Source organism: Impatiens glandulifera, chromosome 1 (assembly GCF_907164915.1).
Source record: "Impatiens glandulifera chromosome 1, dImpGla2.1, whole genome shotgun sequence".
Lineage (NCBI taxonomy): Eukaryota > Viridiplantae > Streptophyta > Magnoliopsida > Ericales > Balsaminaceae > Impatiens > Impatiens glandulifera.
In genome coordinates, this window is record NC_061862.1 from 86,746,637 (window position 1) to 86,765,551 (window position 18,915).

Sequence of the window (18,915 nt, forward strand, 5' to 3'; positions counted from 1 at the left end):
GACGACATTACGAGGAGACAGAATCATGGGAAAAAGAGATCTACTTGTAGCTTTGTACCCAAGCAACAATGAGCAATCGACCGAATTCATTGACTCAATTCTTAAGGGGATTGAGGTTTTTAAACTTAGCGACCCCGAAGACAATCTTGCTGGTGGGTATCCAGTGCTCTCCTATCTCCATCCTCATGATTCAATAGAGAATAGATTGTTGATACTAAATACAAGTCAGGTTATATTTATGGTCATAGTTAATGTTGTCAGTGCTTACTGTTTTTGCGAACGTGAAGATAGAATTAGGAGTGAAAAAACATCTCTAGTAGACAAGGATTTGTGTTGTAGATTTTCATTTGCTGAGATCGCAATCGCCACTAAAAACTTTGACAAAGGATTAGAGATTGGACATGGGGTTTTGGTAAGGTCTATAAAGGGGTTATTAATGGTAAGATTAAAATGACCGTTGCAATTAAGAGGTTAGATTCTAAATCTAATCAAGGAAAGAAATAATTCATATCAGAAATTGAGACTCTTTCCAAAAACTTAGACACAAACACATTGTTTCTTTGATAGGATACTGCACTCATAGTCATGAGATGATACTTGTTTATGAGTACATAGAACGCGGCAATCTGGCGGACCAACTCCACAAGAATAAACGTAATGGTAGTAAAGACGTGACTCCTCTAACTTGGAAGGAAAGACTCCATATCTGTTTAGGTGCTGCTCGCGGGTTAGAATACTTGCACAACAACGTAATCTCGTTTTGTGGGTTCAACAGTGCTGCGAGAATGGAACGGTTGATGAAATAATTGATTTAAGTTTGAGTGGACAAATCCCAACTGATTCTCTCGAGTCAGTCGTACATTAAACTTGCAAATCTATGTTTGCATAATGAGACTAATAGACGGCCTACCAAGTACCATGGCTGAAGTTACAAAATGATCTTGAATCTTTATTGGTTAATGGACTCAATTTCTTAAGGTGAGAAAGGGTTGACATAAATATTATAAACTTTGTTTCAATTCTTTAGATCAATTTCTTGTCTTTATTATTAATTCTTATTATCATTTTTATTAGTGTGCCTTCCCATTCTTGATAATCAACCGTTATTCGAAGAACCAATCTAGATTTCCAAAATGGGAGAAAGAGGGAAGGAGAGATGTTAGTTGCAAGGATATTAAAAAAACAGATTTACTTTTATAGGTGTCATCCAATTTTATCATTATAAAAAATAATGAATGAGAATGTTTGTGAATGAGATTTTTAATTCAATTGATGTTTGATTACTTACCTACCTAGAAACAAAAGTTCATTTCTTGTGATAAAGGAGCTTTTCTAGAACAGTTTCTCAAACTAACCTTGTTTGACGTTCACTTTCCCAAAGTAACCTAGTTTGTTCATTTATTCCCAAATTAACCTAGTTTACTATTCAAACTCAGTTTTTTTTATTTTTTATTTTTTACTTTTTTTAACATTTCAAATTTATTATATATATATAGATATATATATTTAAATTATTATTTATATAAACTAAATTATTTATATTTTTATATATATTTTAAATTATTATTTTTATAAATTTGATTATTTAAATTTTATATATAATTTAAATTATTTTTTTATAAATTTAATTATTTATATTTTAATATATATATATTTACATTTCAAATTTATTATATATATATTTACATATATATATATATATGTGGCAGTATGATTTTCATCCTCATAAATTTATTTATCTTACTATTCAAAATATTATTTATATTTATTGGGTTGTCTTTTATTAAAATAATTTTGACAACTTTTCATTCAAATTATTATTTATATTTATTGGGTTGTCTTTTATTAAAATAATTTTGACAACTTTTCATTGTGATATAATTTCACAATAAAATTTTTATCAATTTTTATTGTGTTGTCTTCCTAAAAATATGTCTTAAGTTAATGAACCATTAAATATTTATATTAAAATATAAATAATTAAATTTATAAAAAAATAATTTAAATTATGTATCAAAATATAAATAATTAAATTTATAAAATTAATAATTTAAAATATATATCAAAATATAAATAATTATATATATATATATAATAAATTTGAAATGTAAAAAAAAAATAAAAAAAACAAAAAACAAAATGAGTTTTAATAGTAAACTAGGTTAGTTTGGGAATAAATGAACAAACTAGGTTAGTTTGGGAAAGTGAACGCCAAACAAGGTTAGTTTGGGAAACTGTTCGCTTTTCTAATCTTAGTATCTCCCTTTATTTTAGATTCATTGTTTGTCTTGGAGATCTTTTCTAAGTAATATATATATTTAAATGTTATTCAAATAAAATAAAAAAATATTTAAACATAAACTGAATAAACAATGTTCAAAATTAAAAAATAAATAATAATAATAATAAAAAGTAATACAATTAATTGGTTTGAAAAAACATAGATAAGACTTTTTCTAAATCATAAAAAAAATGTTTAGAGTTAATCTCAAATATACATTGTACATTATAATTTGGTTGACACAAACCCCTTCATTTCAATTCTAATCATAATTCAAACCAAATCTAAATATAAATTTGGATAATATAATTTAATTTGCGTTAAATTTAAGTTGAGTTGAGTTTATTTTTGAATGAGATAGAGTTATTCAAATTAATCAAATAAAATAATTTAAAATAAAAAAAATTAAAATACATGCTCCCATTTCATCTGAATGTCACATCTTTGTGGCATAAGTTGTACCAAATTTTAAATTAGAATTTATTTTACACATAAAATACAATTGTGGACTTTATCTATCCATATATAATAATATAATGATGCTTAATTTTTAAAGTGTTCGAATTAGCGAGTTGTGATTAATTTGGATATATATGTGAGAGTAAATTAATACTTGGGCCAGATTGTGAGTTGACATGCCCATAAATTTATTAAAAAATGTTATAGGTATGTTTCGAATTTGCAACCTAACAAAATAAGTACAACTCTTTAACCAACTAGGGTAATAAGACTTTATTTTTTAAATTTAACACCAAATTTGATGAGCGCGGAACGTTATAACAATATAAGTTCAACCTTTTAATTAACTAAGAATGCTTAATTTTTAAAGGGTCCGGATTGTCGGGTCGAAAGCTGTAGTTAATTTGAATATATATGTAAGAGTATACCGTAATTTTTTTCTTGTTTTATATCATTTCTCGTGCAAATAAAATAGCCTAATAGGGAAAATGTTTGCCTCAGCTGATGCGATATACCTAGAGGAACAACCATCATCCTTATTGGACTCGGGTTTCAAGCTTTTGGTTCCATATCTAAAAGGCTCATCTCATCTTACAGGTAAGTTCCTATTTCATCACTATCACTGTTCAAGTCCATTTATTGATAAGTTTTGTTAATGAAAAATGAGAATTTTGTTGTTTTTTCTAACATTTGCTAGTTAAGTTAATATTGAGCCTATTTGAAAACTTGTGTTTTGTCACATCTCTGCCATAACATAATCATTGTTTATGGATCATAATTCATATTTATTCCTGAAAATGGTGTTTCATTTGATACAAAGATGATTTAGTATGGTTTTTGGATTATTGTGGGAATTATTATTTGAGTTATTTTATATGATCCGTAAACATAACCAACTTACTTTTCATCTGACTTTTTTACATAATGTTTTGAATCATAAAGATAACAAATTGGGTGTACGCAAATGTATAAAGAATGGTTAGCCTTGCATGGAATGTGCATCTTGGCTTTTCATTTTAGTCTTATGTGAATATCACTTGAGCTTAACATGTTATCATATCAATGAAATGCGTGTATAATGAATTAATAGTATTTCCCATGTTTTACTGCTTTATATATTATTGCACTTTGTTAACACTTATTATATTATAAATAAATCTTCTTTCACTTAGTGGATGGACTCTTGGCACTCCTCAATAGTAACCTAACACGTACCAAACAATTATGAAACTGCATCGACCAACCCTTTTCAAATAAAATGAAGCCAAAAGTTTTAAATTTTTTATAATTTGGATTTTAAAACGAATTAGGTGTGACTAAAAATGGAAGTTGTTGTGTTTTAGGATAATTAAATTCTTTTCCTGAAAAGAGGGGACAATTAATTAGTTGCTACAAAAGTGTTAATTATATTTTGTCTTTGATTTTAAGTTTTAACGGAACTTTAATCTACCTAAGATTCCTAATTTTGACATTGTTGTGTTCAATTTCATGCAAATGTATTAGAATATTATACAACTTTATATAGAAGCAGAATCTTAAGGTTGCCAATACTAGTTAAAAAACAATTGCCAATTCAACTATCAGAAGTCATAATCTCTTATCACATTAAGGTTCTATATATCTTGACAAACGAATATGTCTTCATAAGGATAGTTGATGAAGGAGAATTAAGCCTTGCATGCCTATTGCCTACATATTAAATCTATAAAGTGAAGAATATAAATTAATATGGATGCAATGGATAGTCTATCCCTCTTCTTTAGAGACAAAAAGAAACCTTTAGTATCCTAAGGAAACTTAGATTTATTGTTTTCGTGAATTAGGAGTTGTATTTGAATACATGTTTCACGAATCACACTAGTGGGGTAAAGGAGATTTATAGTGGACTCACAAGTAGATTAGTATTTCCTATGTAATCGTTTTCCTTTCCAAAATGCTAGCTGACCATAGTACATTAGCTTGTAGATTCATTTTCATGTGTTGGGATACCTTCACTAGTTGGTTATGGCTAGGGCTTATATAGGGAATATCATAGAAAAGGAAGTCATGATGATGAAAGAAGTATATTTTCTCTATAATTGGCATTTCAGGTATCAATCGCATCCCTTTTTTCTCGTGTATCATTTTCTTCTCAAATAGCTCTATCATTCTCATCTCATTCTAGGGTTTAACTACTAATCCTTATTTACTTCTTCATTTTCTGAAAAGATGAAACCATTTTATTGATGCATATTTTTGCGCAGGTTGCAAAATTGTGGTGAAAAAATATCCTTATTTAATTGTTAAAACATGATATGTTTTTGTGTTGGCTTTTCTCCTAATATTGTTGTGAGGGATAATTTGAAATGTGTAGTGAAAATCCTAAAGTTTTATTTCCACCATAGTTGCAGATGAATGATTAATTGTCATTCTTTTACTTAAACTAGTATTTGAATCTCATAAAGTTGTTTGCATGACAGTTGGTTCCAAGTTGGAGGTGAAGAATTTCGAAGCAAGAAAATAAATTGAAAGGTGACTATTCTGCACATCCATCGTTTCTTTTTTGAAACACACTATTTGCCAAAAATGAATACAAATGGAGTAAGTGCGCAGACATCAACCATTATGGTGTATTTTTGGATAAAAATAAAGTCAAGTGCAACTATTGTTGCAAATTAGTGTGTCTCTCACAACGCCTTAATCACATTTAGCTGGTCTTGGAGGAGATGTGGCTCCTTATGAGGAAGTTCCATTAGATTTACATGAACTTTTCACAAACGAATTACCAAAGAAGAAATACTTAAGTAAGGAAGTTCAGAATTTAGACTATTCAAACATTTTTTTGGCAAGTTAAGGAACTTTCACCTACAAGTCTACAATCAGACAATATTGAGATTGAAATCATTGACATTCAAAATCCTCGTCATGGGGAACAAGAACAAAAGCATGTAACTTCTTTACTAGAGACTGCTGTAGAATGCCGTAAAGCTCAACCCCTCTAGACAAGAGTCAAAATATTATTGATATGTTCTTCTATGAATTTGGTCTTTGAGATCAGCCTGGCCAATTTATCTAGTGTCAAGAAGGTGATAAATTATATTCTTTTCTCTGAGTAGATGTATAACAATACTAATATGCCTAGTTCCTCAATGTTGGATGGAAGGTCCTTCAGGATGAAGTGAAGCAAATGCATGCATATGTGAACAAGATCAAAGATTCATGGATGAACACATGTTTTAGTATCTTGTTGGATGTGTGGTTTGATGAAAATGGAAGAAACCCTGTAAACATTCTGGTTTAATGTCCACAAGGTCCGATTTATCTTCAGTCAACTGATATTTCTATTACAGACTATAATGATAATACCTTGGAGATCTTCCTTGACGAAGTTAGTGCAGATATTGGGGTAGAGAAAGTCATTCAGATCATCACTAACAATGTCTCGCCTAATAGGAAAGTTGTTGGCAAGAAATTGATGGAAAAGTACCAAAACATTTTTTTGACAGTAGTACATCTCATTGTATAGAACTCATGTTAGAAATTATGCGAAAAATCAATATGATAAACAATGTTTTGATCAAGGCTAGAACCGTCACAATGTTCATTGATAATTGTGCTGAAGTAGTGGAGCTTATGAGGACTCTAATATGAAAGCATTTTAGGGTTAGGTTTTCTAACCCTTAATAAGTCACGACGAAATCAGCAACGAAATCGGCATGTTCGTTTACACAACGAGTTTTCTATTAAATAAGTTGTGTAACATGACAATTAGGCTAACAGTTTGTTCAGACTTTAGCAGTTTAAGTAACAGAATTGTCAGAAACAGTTAGATCTCACAGCAGAAGAGTGAACTGATTCTGGAGAGAAAAACAGGTAGGAATTCCTTAAATACTAGCTAATCAAAGGTAAAAGACTACTGAGCATTTTGTAAAACTCTTCAGGTTAATTCCTATTCTCTCTATACTCATACTCTAAATCTCTCCTATTTCATTATAATATCTTCTATCGATTCCAGGTCCTGTAATCGTTCTTATTCTCTACTCATCTAAACTCTTAGCTATTCTGCCGTTGCTGTGGTATTGCCGTAATATGGAACTACATATTATAGAAGTCTAATTCTCACTATATCATTGGTATCGAAACATCTTTTTGACATTATGGTGGAAACGCGAATGAAGGAGAATTGAACGAGATTCGTAGCCATATCCATACACAAAAAGAACGAATGCAAGCGCAAGAATATCGGTTTGATTAGATGGAGGTGATGATGACCTCAATGAACGATGCATTTAGGCGACTAACTCCAGTGTCCGATAACAATAATCAGGAACAAAGAGGCGACAATGGAGGAGACTACAGAGATGAACGACAACAAGATTGTAGACACGATGAGGAAATGAGATATCGTGGTGAACCTCGTGAAGAAAGAGAACAACGTGACCATATGTATCGACCACCATTGAAACTCTCAAAAATGGATTTTCCCAAATTTAATGGTGAAGAGGTAGACGACTGGATATATGAAGTGGAGATGTCCTTTCTGTGGATCACACGTTGGAAGAATCTATGCTGGAATATGTTTGTGCACACTTGAAAGGTTCAAGGTGAACTCGTTGTTGGTTCAGTTCATATCTACAACACATAATACCAGGAAGAGCTATGACATGGCAGAAGTTAAATGCGTTGGTACTAAAAGAGTTCGGTCTAAGTGAATTTGATGATCCATTGGATGAATAGAAAGATCTTAAGCAGTCTGCATCAGTTAAAGAGTTTGGTAAGAAGTATTTGGATGTCAATTACAAGTTATCTTATCTTACGAAAGAATACTCAATTAAAGGATATTTAAAGGGTTAAAATGAGGAGATTGCGAATCTAATCAGAATTCAAAAACCGGGATCATTATCGAAGACTATGAGAATGGCTAAACTCCAAGAGATGACAAATATTAAACTGCAGAAGGCAGTGTGTGAATTATTGGTACTAAAGGGCTACTTAGAAAATAAAGGGAGTTCACTACCTAATCATAAGCAACCTGCATTTGGAGGTAGAAGCAACTATTTAGGAGGCTATAATCGATCAGGTACGAGTACTTCTACTAATGATGTTAATAATGGATCATTGTCGAAATCGGTCGTTACTAATTCGAATCCCCGAAGGTTTAATTTGGACCAGAAAACACTGGACGAGAGAAGAAAGACAATGTTTCTATTGGGAAGAAAAGTGGGAATATGATCATAGATGTAAATCGGGCCAATGATTATGAGTATTGAACTGGTAGAAGATAAAAATCTCGGCCAATGATTATGAGTATTGAACTGGTAGAAGATAAAAATCAAAGAGATATCAATGGGGTTGTGGCAGAAGAGCAGAAGTATTGGCAGTGAGCTTAGAAGGTGCTACAATATTTGAGACAATGAAGATCAAGGGCAGTGTGGGTAAGAACAGTATATATGTGTTAGTGGATTCAGGTAGCACAGTATGAGAGAGTTGTTTGGAATGATGGAATTAGTAATGGACAATTTTTGATAAGGTGGTCTAACGCTTCAGATGATGATGCTAGCTGGGAAGAGGAAGCGTGGTTGATTACAAAGTACTCGGAGTTCGTGTTGACAGTGGGAGACAACTTCTTTCAATCAGCTTGTTCGTGGGCGTGGGCGAACAAGTGTTGATGGAGAGGCTAATGATACGAGGGAATTTTAGGGTTAGGTTTTCTTAACCCTTAATAAGTCGAGGATAGCGAAGTCGGTCTGTAACTTCTTTGTAATCAACATGTAACAGCAGATTTTCTATTGAATAAACTGTGTATCAGCAGGTGACAATTAGGGTAATAGTTTGCTGAGACTGCTGCAGTTTAAGTAACAGAAGAAACAATTAGACCTCACAACAGAACAGAAAAGTGAACTGATTCTGGAGGGAAAAAACATTTAATAGGAATTTCTTAAATATTAGCTGATCAAGACTGAACATTTTGTAAAACTCTTAGATTAATTTCTATTCTCTCTTTACTCATACTTTAAATCTCTCTTATTTCATTTTAATCTCTTCTATCAATTGCAGGTCTTCTCTATTTGATCTAAACTCTCAGTTATTATGTCGTTACTAAGTTACTGCCCTAATCTGAAACTACATATTATAGAAGTCTAATTCTCACTATATCAGACTCATCCATTCATACTCTTGCTCACAACTTGGTTAAGTCCTCTGGTTGTTTCCTGACTTTAGAGAATATTGTTTCAGAAGAGGAGAATTTGAAGAGAATGGTCACGTCCTCAAAGTGGATCACATCATCATCATCATGGGCTTCTAGAACAGAGGGAAAAGAAGTGGCTCATCTGGTGGCCGAGCAATCTTTTTGGGAGGATGCAAGGATTGTCTCACGATGTACTATCCCTGTGGTGCGTGTCTTGGAGTTGATCAACGAAAAGGATAAAATCATGGTTGGTACAATTTGTGAAACAATGGACCAAGTTAAAGAACAGACGAGATTTGGGACGACTATCTTCTTGATGTAGAAGAAGTTCATAGTGGTCTTATATGTTGTATTGTGAGAATGAACAAGTTTCAATCTTTCCATCACACCATCTCTACACAGCTTGATGAATGTAAAATTCCTATGGTAGTTTTGGAGAAGGAAGCTCATGTGACCGGCTAACAAATATTTTACTATGTGGGTTATACATATTTCAGCTAATAAAGCTAAATTAATATAGTTCTTTTTTTTTGGTTAAAAAGTGTTTAATTTTTCACTTGCAGCTGAATGGTGGTCGACTTATGGAGGGAAATGCCCGGAGTTGCAGAAATTAGCTGTGCGGATTCTGAGCCAGACATGCAACGGTGCATCGAGATATCAATTGAGCAGGACATTCGCGGAGAAGATGCTCACAAGTGGAAAGAGTTGCCAAGAACAAAAGCCACTGTCTGACTTGACATTTGTGCTGTGTAATATTCATCTACAAATTGGAACTTCAGGTATGGGTAGCAGCAATATTTTCAGGTAACATATAGATTTTCTAAAACAGCAATTTTAAGGTAACACATATTTTAGGAATGGGATGTAACATGGATGGACCTATATAATTGAATTGGGAAGATAATGTTTTATTTTTAATAATGATTAGTTGTTGTAACTTCTCTATAGGATAGAACTATATAATTCAATTGGAGAGACAATGGATTTTATTTATTAATTAAGGGATGGACCTATTTCTTTCTAATTTAGTTTCTTACATTTTGTTTAAGGAAGTTCTTATATATCTTATGTATCTCAGATTAATTGTTTGCATGATGAAGGCGGTTTCTAGCTCGCATAATGTGTGTTTTTACGCAATTTAAGGTAATTCCATATTGAAATCTAATATGTTTATTTACATACTAAGTAAATGTGCTAAGTTTGGTGGGTGGAAATGAACTATATATGATTTTTTAAAACAAATTTTGGCCATTTAAAATTCTTAGAGCTCTATTTTTAGTTATACCCAGAATATGATTTTGAGATTTTCCTGGTGTGTCCGTTTTCTTTATGTTTTTTTTTTCCTGTTAACTCAACTATCTATGAAATTATATTTTGTTAAAGAAAATTATTAATGTTTTTCACATATCCAAATATAACTTTACATTAGGTTAATTTGTAATACTGAAAATTTATTAATTGAGAAGGGATCAAAACTTTATGTTTTGGTTGGTTAAACAAGTACATTTTTTGTGTAATAAAACTATGGTAATGTATTTAATTGGACTTTATTGCAATAGAATGTTATAGCTTGCTAAATCTGATTAAATTATATAATAAATCATAGTGATAGTTTCATAATCCCTATAATTATATTTAGAAATATGAATGACAACGAGTACTCTACATGTCGGATAGTGAAATCCCTATCTCCAAACTCGATTTTTATTTTATTATTTAAATTCGAAAGGTGTCTCTATTTGTATTCTCATTCCCGATTCGTCGGGTACTCGATCCTCGACGAGTACTCTATTACCCGATTAAAATATAAATTTTTATTTGTTATTTTTTAAATATATTAAATATTAAAAACACAAATGAAAATATTATTTATTTGCATAGTTATTTTATAAAAGTTGAAAAATATAACAATTTTTTTGTTTTGTTAATACATGTACGGAAGTTTAACAAAAAAACAATTAGAAAAAGGTTGAATATATGAAGAATTGTTAATTTTGAAAATAAAAAGTAAAAGGAAATAAAGAGAACACATTTTGTTATTTAAAAAAACATATAATATTAAAAGTCATGGATAAATAATATATTTATTATAAATGTGTAATTATTGTATTGATTAGAATTTGAAAAGTGATTTTAAATTTTAATATATATATATATATATTTATTGTGTTGGGCACATTTTCATCTTGGATCCCGAACCTGATTGGGTAATCTTTTTCCTCCTTATCTCGATCTCGAACCCTTCAAATTCGGCCATCAGGTACCACATGTATTGAGATACCTTTTGAAAATAAAAAAATTGTGAATATGAAACATTGGTTTTTAATTAATATTTTTTTTGGAAAATCTGAAAAGAAAAGAATTGTATTCTTGTTAAAAAAAAAATCATGTGTGAAAATTTTGAAAATAAATTAGTCAAAGTATGTAAGAATATCAGTAATTCACAAACGTTATTATTTGAAATTATTTGGAGTGGATGATGATATGATAAATCATTGTGAATATTGTTAAAGATTGTTTCATATATATATGTGAAGTAAGTCCATACTTTATTTTTCTTAGTTTTGATTTTTGTTTTAACTAGTTCTCCCCAATTAATTAAACAAGTGTTTAGTTAACTTTAATAAGAATGGTGTACAAATATAAGGGAAACTAATAAAAAAAATACAAAAAAAAACATTTTCCTTAATTACTTAGAAAAAAATTCACATTGTTGATGAGATAAAATTGTTTTGTTTATTTAATTGTTTGATTAAGTATAATTTGATACTTCATTTTTTGTGCTAAACAAGTAATTTAATAAAATGATTAACTTTTTTCTCAAAAAATAAAATCAAATTATTTTGCTATGCCAAATACAAGTTCAAATTCACACCAAATTGTAAATATGTTAAATAAGGGTTATTGTTAAGTTTGTTTTTCCTTGTTTAATTTTTTTAGTTGTCAAACTTCAATAAAATCTCATTATTTTAAGCATCATTTTTTTTATAAATTTAAAAATAATTCACAATGATTAAAAGAAGAAAAAAAGTTACTCAATCCAAACAAAAATAAGAAAATGACTTTCTATAAAGAAGGAAGTTTGTGGATTCTTGGAGGATGTCTTACTTGTATGCTCTTATGTGAGATTATTGTGCCATTAATTCTTTTTATTTATTTTAATTTCTAATTTATTATATTTTTGTCACATTTTTTTAAAAGAAATAAAATAATCAAAACGATTACAATATTTTAAAAATCAAAATAATTTTATATACTTATTTTGGAATAAATTGACCATTCTCTGTATTGTTATTTCAATATAGGATCACAACCACCTCTTAATAATCGATTATGACTTGAAGAAAGACAATAAAATTGAAATGCAAAATATAATTTACTCACACCATTTTCTTTATAAATCTGTGTAAGAGGATACTTTTAGTAAAAAAATTCATTAATTTTTCCCATCATTGTTTTTTACGTACAATCTATTTTTAGTAGGTTTTTATCACATTTTTTTCATCATTATCAACATGTACTATATCATTGATTCCAGCTAAGGATCACAATAAATAATGTGTCTGTATATATGATATTTAAGATTCGAGTATTTTAAATCGGGTTTAGAGTTCGGGTGGAGGGTGAAAATGATTACTTGACCGGGTTTGGGGTCGGGATGGGAGTATGCGAAACTCAAATCCGATACCAAAAATATTAATATATATTAAAGTTTAATTTTACTTTTCAAATTCCAAATCATTACAAATTTACAATAAATATGTTATTTATGTTGCCTATATTCATACTCACTCTACTCTAACCGTCTACTTACTCTTTACTTTTTACTTTTTACATTTTACTTTTTATTTTTTATTTTTTATTTTTATTTTTTATTTTTTATTTTTTATTTTCTATTTTCTATTTTCTATTTTCAAGTTCAACAACTTTCAACTCTTCAACGTTCTCTATATTTTGTTAAACTCTAATATATAATAACCACAAACTTGTTAAAAATTTTAACTTATAAAATATAGGTATACAATGCAAATAAATATAATATAAATATGCAAATAAATAATATTTTTATTTGTGTCGGATAATAAAGTTTAATCGGGTTCGATGATGAGTATTTCACTAACCGACGGACGGGTACCCGTTGTCTGCTAATTCCAGCTTTCATAAATATTTTATGATAAATATATTTAATCCTTCGGGTATAGATTATTTAAATAATCATAACCCAAAAACATGATATCATTCTTTCTCTTTTTTCAACACATTATTCAATTCATTACCAAAAATACTAAAATAATCTATATTTTAAATTATTAATTTTATTTTTATTTTATCATTATATATTAATACCTTACAAATATTTTTTACCAAAAAAAAATTATCACTTCCTTCAAATATATACTATCAATAAATTCAACAAACTCAAACTACTTAATAACATAAAATAAATGAATGTAACTTAGAAAAGTATCATCATTATATTTTATTAATTTTATAAACTAAAAAAAATACTATTTTTCAATCAAAAGTATTATTATTTAAAATCTCATATTAAATGATCTTCTAAAGAGATTTTCAACATTTTCCCAAGCCCCAAACAAGTCCTTTAAGACGTTGATTTACACACTCACAGCTGGAGGAAACAACCATGAGCATGCAAAAGAGAGAGAGAGAACCACTTTCATCCTCTCTCTCTCTCTCTCAATCCGCAGCCAATAGCATAAGAGGACACTGACCCATTTCCATTTCCAGCACAATCTTCTTCTTTAAGTCCGCCTATTCTTCTTCACCATTTTCTGCAGGAAAGGGGGAAAGAACCTTCAATCCTCTTATTCTTGTCCTTTTCTTCTTCATCAGATTATTCATCTCTGGCTCACCTGTAGTGGCCACATTATTCTTTGCGGACTTGGGGTTCAAGCCAAGAGTGAATGCTTTTCTCATCTTCTCCACTATTCCACATTACAGGTAAGTTTTTATGCGAATGTGGTTGTTTGATTAATGACCCATATAACTTTTACCCATTTTTGTTAGAATCACATTCTATTGTTATAATTGCGAGCTTTGTTTTGTTTGGTAAAAGACAGATTATGAATGTTCTGTTCTATTAAAAATGTCCTGAATAAAAGGGGATCATTAGAATGGTTGATCAAGCTAAATAAACCCTAGTTTTAGAAGGAAAACTAAAAGAAAATGATGTACATGAACATCTATAAACTAGGATTAGAGTGTAGTCTGAAGGTAGCTTATGAATGGTATGTATCTTCTTTATACCATTCTAGGTTTGATTAGTCTTTCTCTTCTATCTCTTGGAGTTTGTTTAATGTTCAGGTATTTGAGAGTTTTATTGAATTTTTTAAAAAAAATATTGTTGGATGAAACTACAGGTTTTTTGGATTTTTAATTGTAAACAAACAAACAAACAGATTTCTGTATAAAGTTGAAAAGTCAGATAACATTGATTGTTTTAGTTATCCAGCCATGACATTTATTATTCTTGAACAATGAGATCAAATGAGATCATCTTACCGTTTGGCCCCTTTGCCCTCTTAACAGATTTGAAATGATTGTTTTTTTTAGTCATTTCAACCATCCCTATGAGAGGACACATGATGAAATGATAGAGAGGATCTTATTTTTGTATTTTTGTATTTTTATTTGAACTTGTTTGATGTTGGGTTATTTGAGATTCTTATTGAATTTTTTTATAAAATATTGTTAGATGAAAATATATGTCTTTTACATTTTTAATTGATAAACAAAACCATTTCTCTACAAAAACTGAAGAGTCATGTAGCATTTATTGTCTTGAATACTCAAACATCTTATTGATTATCCAATAATCACATTTATTATTCTTGGAACAACAATAATTTTTATTGCATAAAAAATATTTCTAATTTTGTTTTGTTTAGCCAGAGCTGAAGTGCTGAACTATTGTTTTTTGTTCAGTTTAATCCTTTTTTAATCAAAATGATAAACTAGTCAGACTTTTATAAGCTAATATATCAAGAATATATATCTGTGTTTATTTATATGTAAACCGGTGCTAGTACTAAACCCAAAAATTATTTTGATTAAAATCAATGAATTGAATACAATATCCAGTAATTAATCTATACTAACATGTTAGTGAAAGTTTTTTTAGTTTTAAGAATACAAATACAATTATCATTAAATTAATTGATGGTACAAAATCAAAACTCATCAATTGTCTAGAAAAATCTGTATTCCACTAAAGTGAAACATATTTTAAGCCATAAAATTTTGATGTTGCTTCAATGAACCCTTCTGAAAGATCCATGTATACATCTTTATTGAGATGATCGTGGAGAAAATGCATTATTAACATCAAATTACTGTTAGAATCAACTTTTAACAAAAAAATTTTTTTGATCAATTAAGAGAACTAGCATGATACCCAATAATCATGGTCCCCGCTTAAACTCAAAACGCTTTATATGAAATTGAACCCGACCTTTTGGTCTCTTAAGCCTTGTTAGCAAATGTTAAAACAAGTAACAATTTGATTGTTACTATTTTTGACGATCGAAGAGAAGTTGTCATTAAAATCAATCTCATCTTTCTGGTTGTAGCCTTTTCCAACGAGTTGAGTTTTCTATTTGGCTACAGATCCATTGGGATTAACTATTGTTTTCTAAACCTATCGACAACCAATAGGTTACTTGTTGGTTGGAAGTAAACCAGATTCGACGTGTTATTATTTTTTAGAGTAGTCAATTCATCATTCATAGTAGTTTGTCATTATTTAATTTAAAATGTTTTCTAAAAATATTTGATTTTTTTTAAATAGATATATTACCTAAATGTTTTAGGTGTATAAGATAGTCGATAGTGATATTAGTAACAAAATCATCTAGCCAAGTAAGAGTTTTATTTTGTCTTCGCTCCTTATTTGTTCATTCAAAATTTCAAAAAAAAAAATCTTTGTCTTGAACTCCTTTCTTCATTCAAAATTTGAAAGTAGTTTTCTTTTGCCTTGAATTTCTTCTTTATTCATTCAAAATTTTAAAATTATGTGTTTTCGGAGGATGAGTTTGTGTTTCAGATAAAATAGGAACAGATGAATCAAAAATATAATTTTATTTCGAGGAGGGAATTTTTTTTTATGATTCTTTTGTAATATTTAGAACAAGCAGTTCATTTGAAAAATAATATTTTCTTTCTTCATCAATTTCATACCAAAAATAAAAAAAATTTACATGACATTCCAGATATGGGCATGTGACATATTATTCTGCATAAATTATTTTTGGGAAAGTACACCACATATGACATTCTAGATGCATATATTCTTAAAGAAGCAAGTTGATCTAGTAGAATTGGGACTACTTGATTGCATGCTGTTTCATATTAATTTCAATAATTTTATTCAATTAAGCTTATGAATCTCTTAAGAGTCCTTGCATTCACTAAGTATGCATTTTTAAATGGGGCTTACCTAGTTTCGTAAAGCTTTATTTTCATCATATAGTTGGAGATGAGTGCTTAGCATTGTGATTCATTTATTTAATCTAGCATGTGAATCTGATATTTAGTTTTTTGCATGGCAGTTGGTTCAAAGTGTCAACGAATTCATGTGGAAAACAAGTTGGAGGTTGAGAAATTCCAAATCAAGAAAAAGCCATTGAAAGACGATTAATCTGCAGATCTGTCATTTCATTTTTGCGGAAGCAGAAATGAATACACATGCAGTAAGTTTAGATATTAACCAGTACTGCGTATCTGTGGAGAAATCAGAAGGGAAAACAAAGTGCAGCTACTGTGGAAAATTTGTGTCTGGCTTAGAACATCTTAGATCACATTTAGCTGGTATGTGGAGGGAACATGTTAGTCCTTGTGATGAGGTTCCATTAAATGTAATGCAATTTTTCAAAAAAGAATTACTAGAAAAGAGGTCACACTTAAGAAAAAAAGTCGGGAGTCTAGACCATTCAAACATTTCTTCTTGCAAGAGGAGCAAGTCTCACCACCAATCAAATGATATCGAGATTGAAACCATTGACATTCAAGATGTTGATCCTAGTGAACAAAACCAATCTCTAGCTTCTGTCATAAGAAACACTTCTTTACTAACAACTTTAGAATGTAGTGAAGCTCAACCGGGGCCAACTCAAGAAAGTATTGCTAGGATCTTCTACGAATCAGGTATTGATATCAACCCGGCCAATTTATGTAGTGTCAAGAAGGTGTTAGATTCTATTATTGGCTCTGAGCAAATGGATAACAATATTATTATGCCTAGTTCCTCAATGATGGAAGGAAAGTTCCTTCAGGATGAAGTGAAGCAAATGCATGAATATGTGAACAAGATCAGGGATTCGTGGACGAACACAGGTTGTAGTATATTGTTGGATGGGTGGTTTGATGAAAATGGGAGAAAGCTTGTAAACATTCTAGTTGAATGTCCACAAGGTCCGGTTTATCTTCGTTCAGATGATATTTCTGATGATAATGCCTTGGAGATCTGCCTTGACGAAGTTATTGCAGATATTGGGGTAGAGGACGTCATTCAGATCATCACATACACTGGGTCGCCTAATATGAAAGTGGTTGGCGAGAAGTTCATGGAAAAGTACCCAAACATTTTTTGGACGGTGAGTGCATCTCATTGTATAGAACTCATGTTAGAGAAGATGCAAAGGATCGGTATGATAAACAATGTTCTGATCAAGGCTAGAACCATCACAAAGTTCATTTATAATTGTGCTGAAATATTGAAGCTTATGAGGAATACTGGTGTTCATAACTTGGTTAAGTCCTCGAGAAGTAAGTTTGCGGGTTGTTTTTTGACCTTAGAGAATATTGTATCGGAAGAGGAGAATTTGAAGAGAATGTTCACGTCCTCAGAGTGGATCACATCATCGTGGGCTTCTAGCACAGAGGGAAAAGAAGTGGCTGATCTGGTGGCTGATCAATCTTTTTGGGAGGATGCATGGATTGTCACACGAGGAACTATCCCTGTGGTGCGTGTCTTGGAGTTGATTAATGAAAAGGATATAATCACGGTTGGCACAATATATGAAACAATTGACCAAGTTAAAGAAACGATAAAGAAGGAATTTCACGGAAGAGAATTCGAATACATGCAGTTTTGGAGTATTATAGACGAGATTTGGGACACCCCTCTTCATAACCCTCTTCATGCAGCGGGTTATTTTTTAAACCCCTGTTTATTCTACTCCGCTGATTTCTTTAATGATATGGAAGTTTCGGGTGGTCTTCTATGTTGTATCGTTCGAATGGAGAAGTCTGAGTTTGTCCAGGATGCCATCTCTATGCAGCTCGATGAATATCAAGAATCCAATGGTGGTTTTGGAGAAGGAATCTCATATGACCGAAGAACAAATATTTTACCAAGTGGGTTGGTTATACATTACATATCTATATTTCAGCTAACTAATATTATGATATTTTTTTGGTTAAAAGTGTTGAATTTTTACTTGTAGGTGAATGGTGGTCTACTTATGGAGGGGAATGCCCTGAGTTGCAGAAATTAGCTGTGCGGATTCTGAGCCAAACATGCAGTGGTGCTTCGAGATATCAATTGAAGAGAACATTGGCCGAGAAAATGCTCAAGAATGGACAGAATTGGGAAGATGAAAAGAGACTAACTGACTTGACATTTGTGCATTATAATCTTCATCTAAAGAATGTAATTTCAGGTATAGATAGCAGCAATGCTTTAGTGGAAGAAATAGATGTGCTAAATGATAAGTGGTTTGCTGAAACAGAAGAGTATAAAAAGGACATATAGTAAATTAGTTGTTGAATTGAGAGATGTGGATAAAAAGGAAGTTTTTTATATTGGCTATTTGTTTCTAAGTTAGTTAGGTTCTAAACATTTGGATTAAAGAAGTTCTTATATGTTATATTTCAAGCTTAATTGATTGCTTCATATGATGTTCATGTTTTTGCAAAAGTTTGTTTTGCTTGAATTCTAACTTTTGTAATCTTTTATCTTTTTTGAGTCTTTATATTTAATGACACT

At 30.4% G+C, this 18,915-nt stretch overlaps 1 protein-coding gene across 1 annotated transcript; it reads left to right on the plus strand.

Moving 5' to 3' along the window:
- Positions 1 to 16,572: 16,572 nt before the first annotated feature.
- LOC124935188 lies at positions 16,573 to 18,681 on the plus strand. Its single transcript, XM_047475642.1, has 2 exons — positions 16,573 to 18,284; positions 18,374 to 18,681. The coding sequence occupies exons 1-2, from the start codon at positions 16,604 to 16,606 to the stop codon at positions 18,679 to 18,681; spliced, it is 1,989 nt and encodes a 662-aa protein (XP_047331598.1). The 5' UTR covers positions 16,573 to 16,603.
- Positions 18,682 to 18,915: the final 234 nt, after the last annotated feature.

Excerpts from the sequence above, each read along its gene's own strand:
- LOC124935188 (XM_047475642.1), top strand. The coding sequence starts at position 16,604 with ATGAATACACATGCAGTAAGTTTAGATATTAACCAGTACTGCGTATCT. Across the intron at positions 18,285-18,373 it reads AAGAACAAATATTTTACCAA|GTGAATGGTGGTCTACTTAT; the intron begins GTGGGTTGGTTA and ends TTTTACTTGTAG.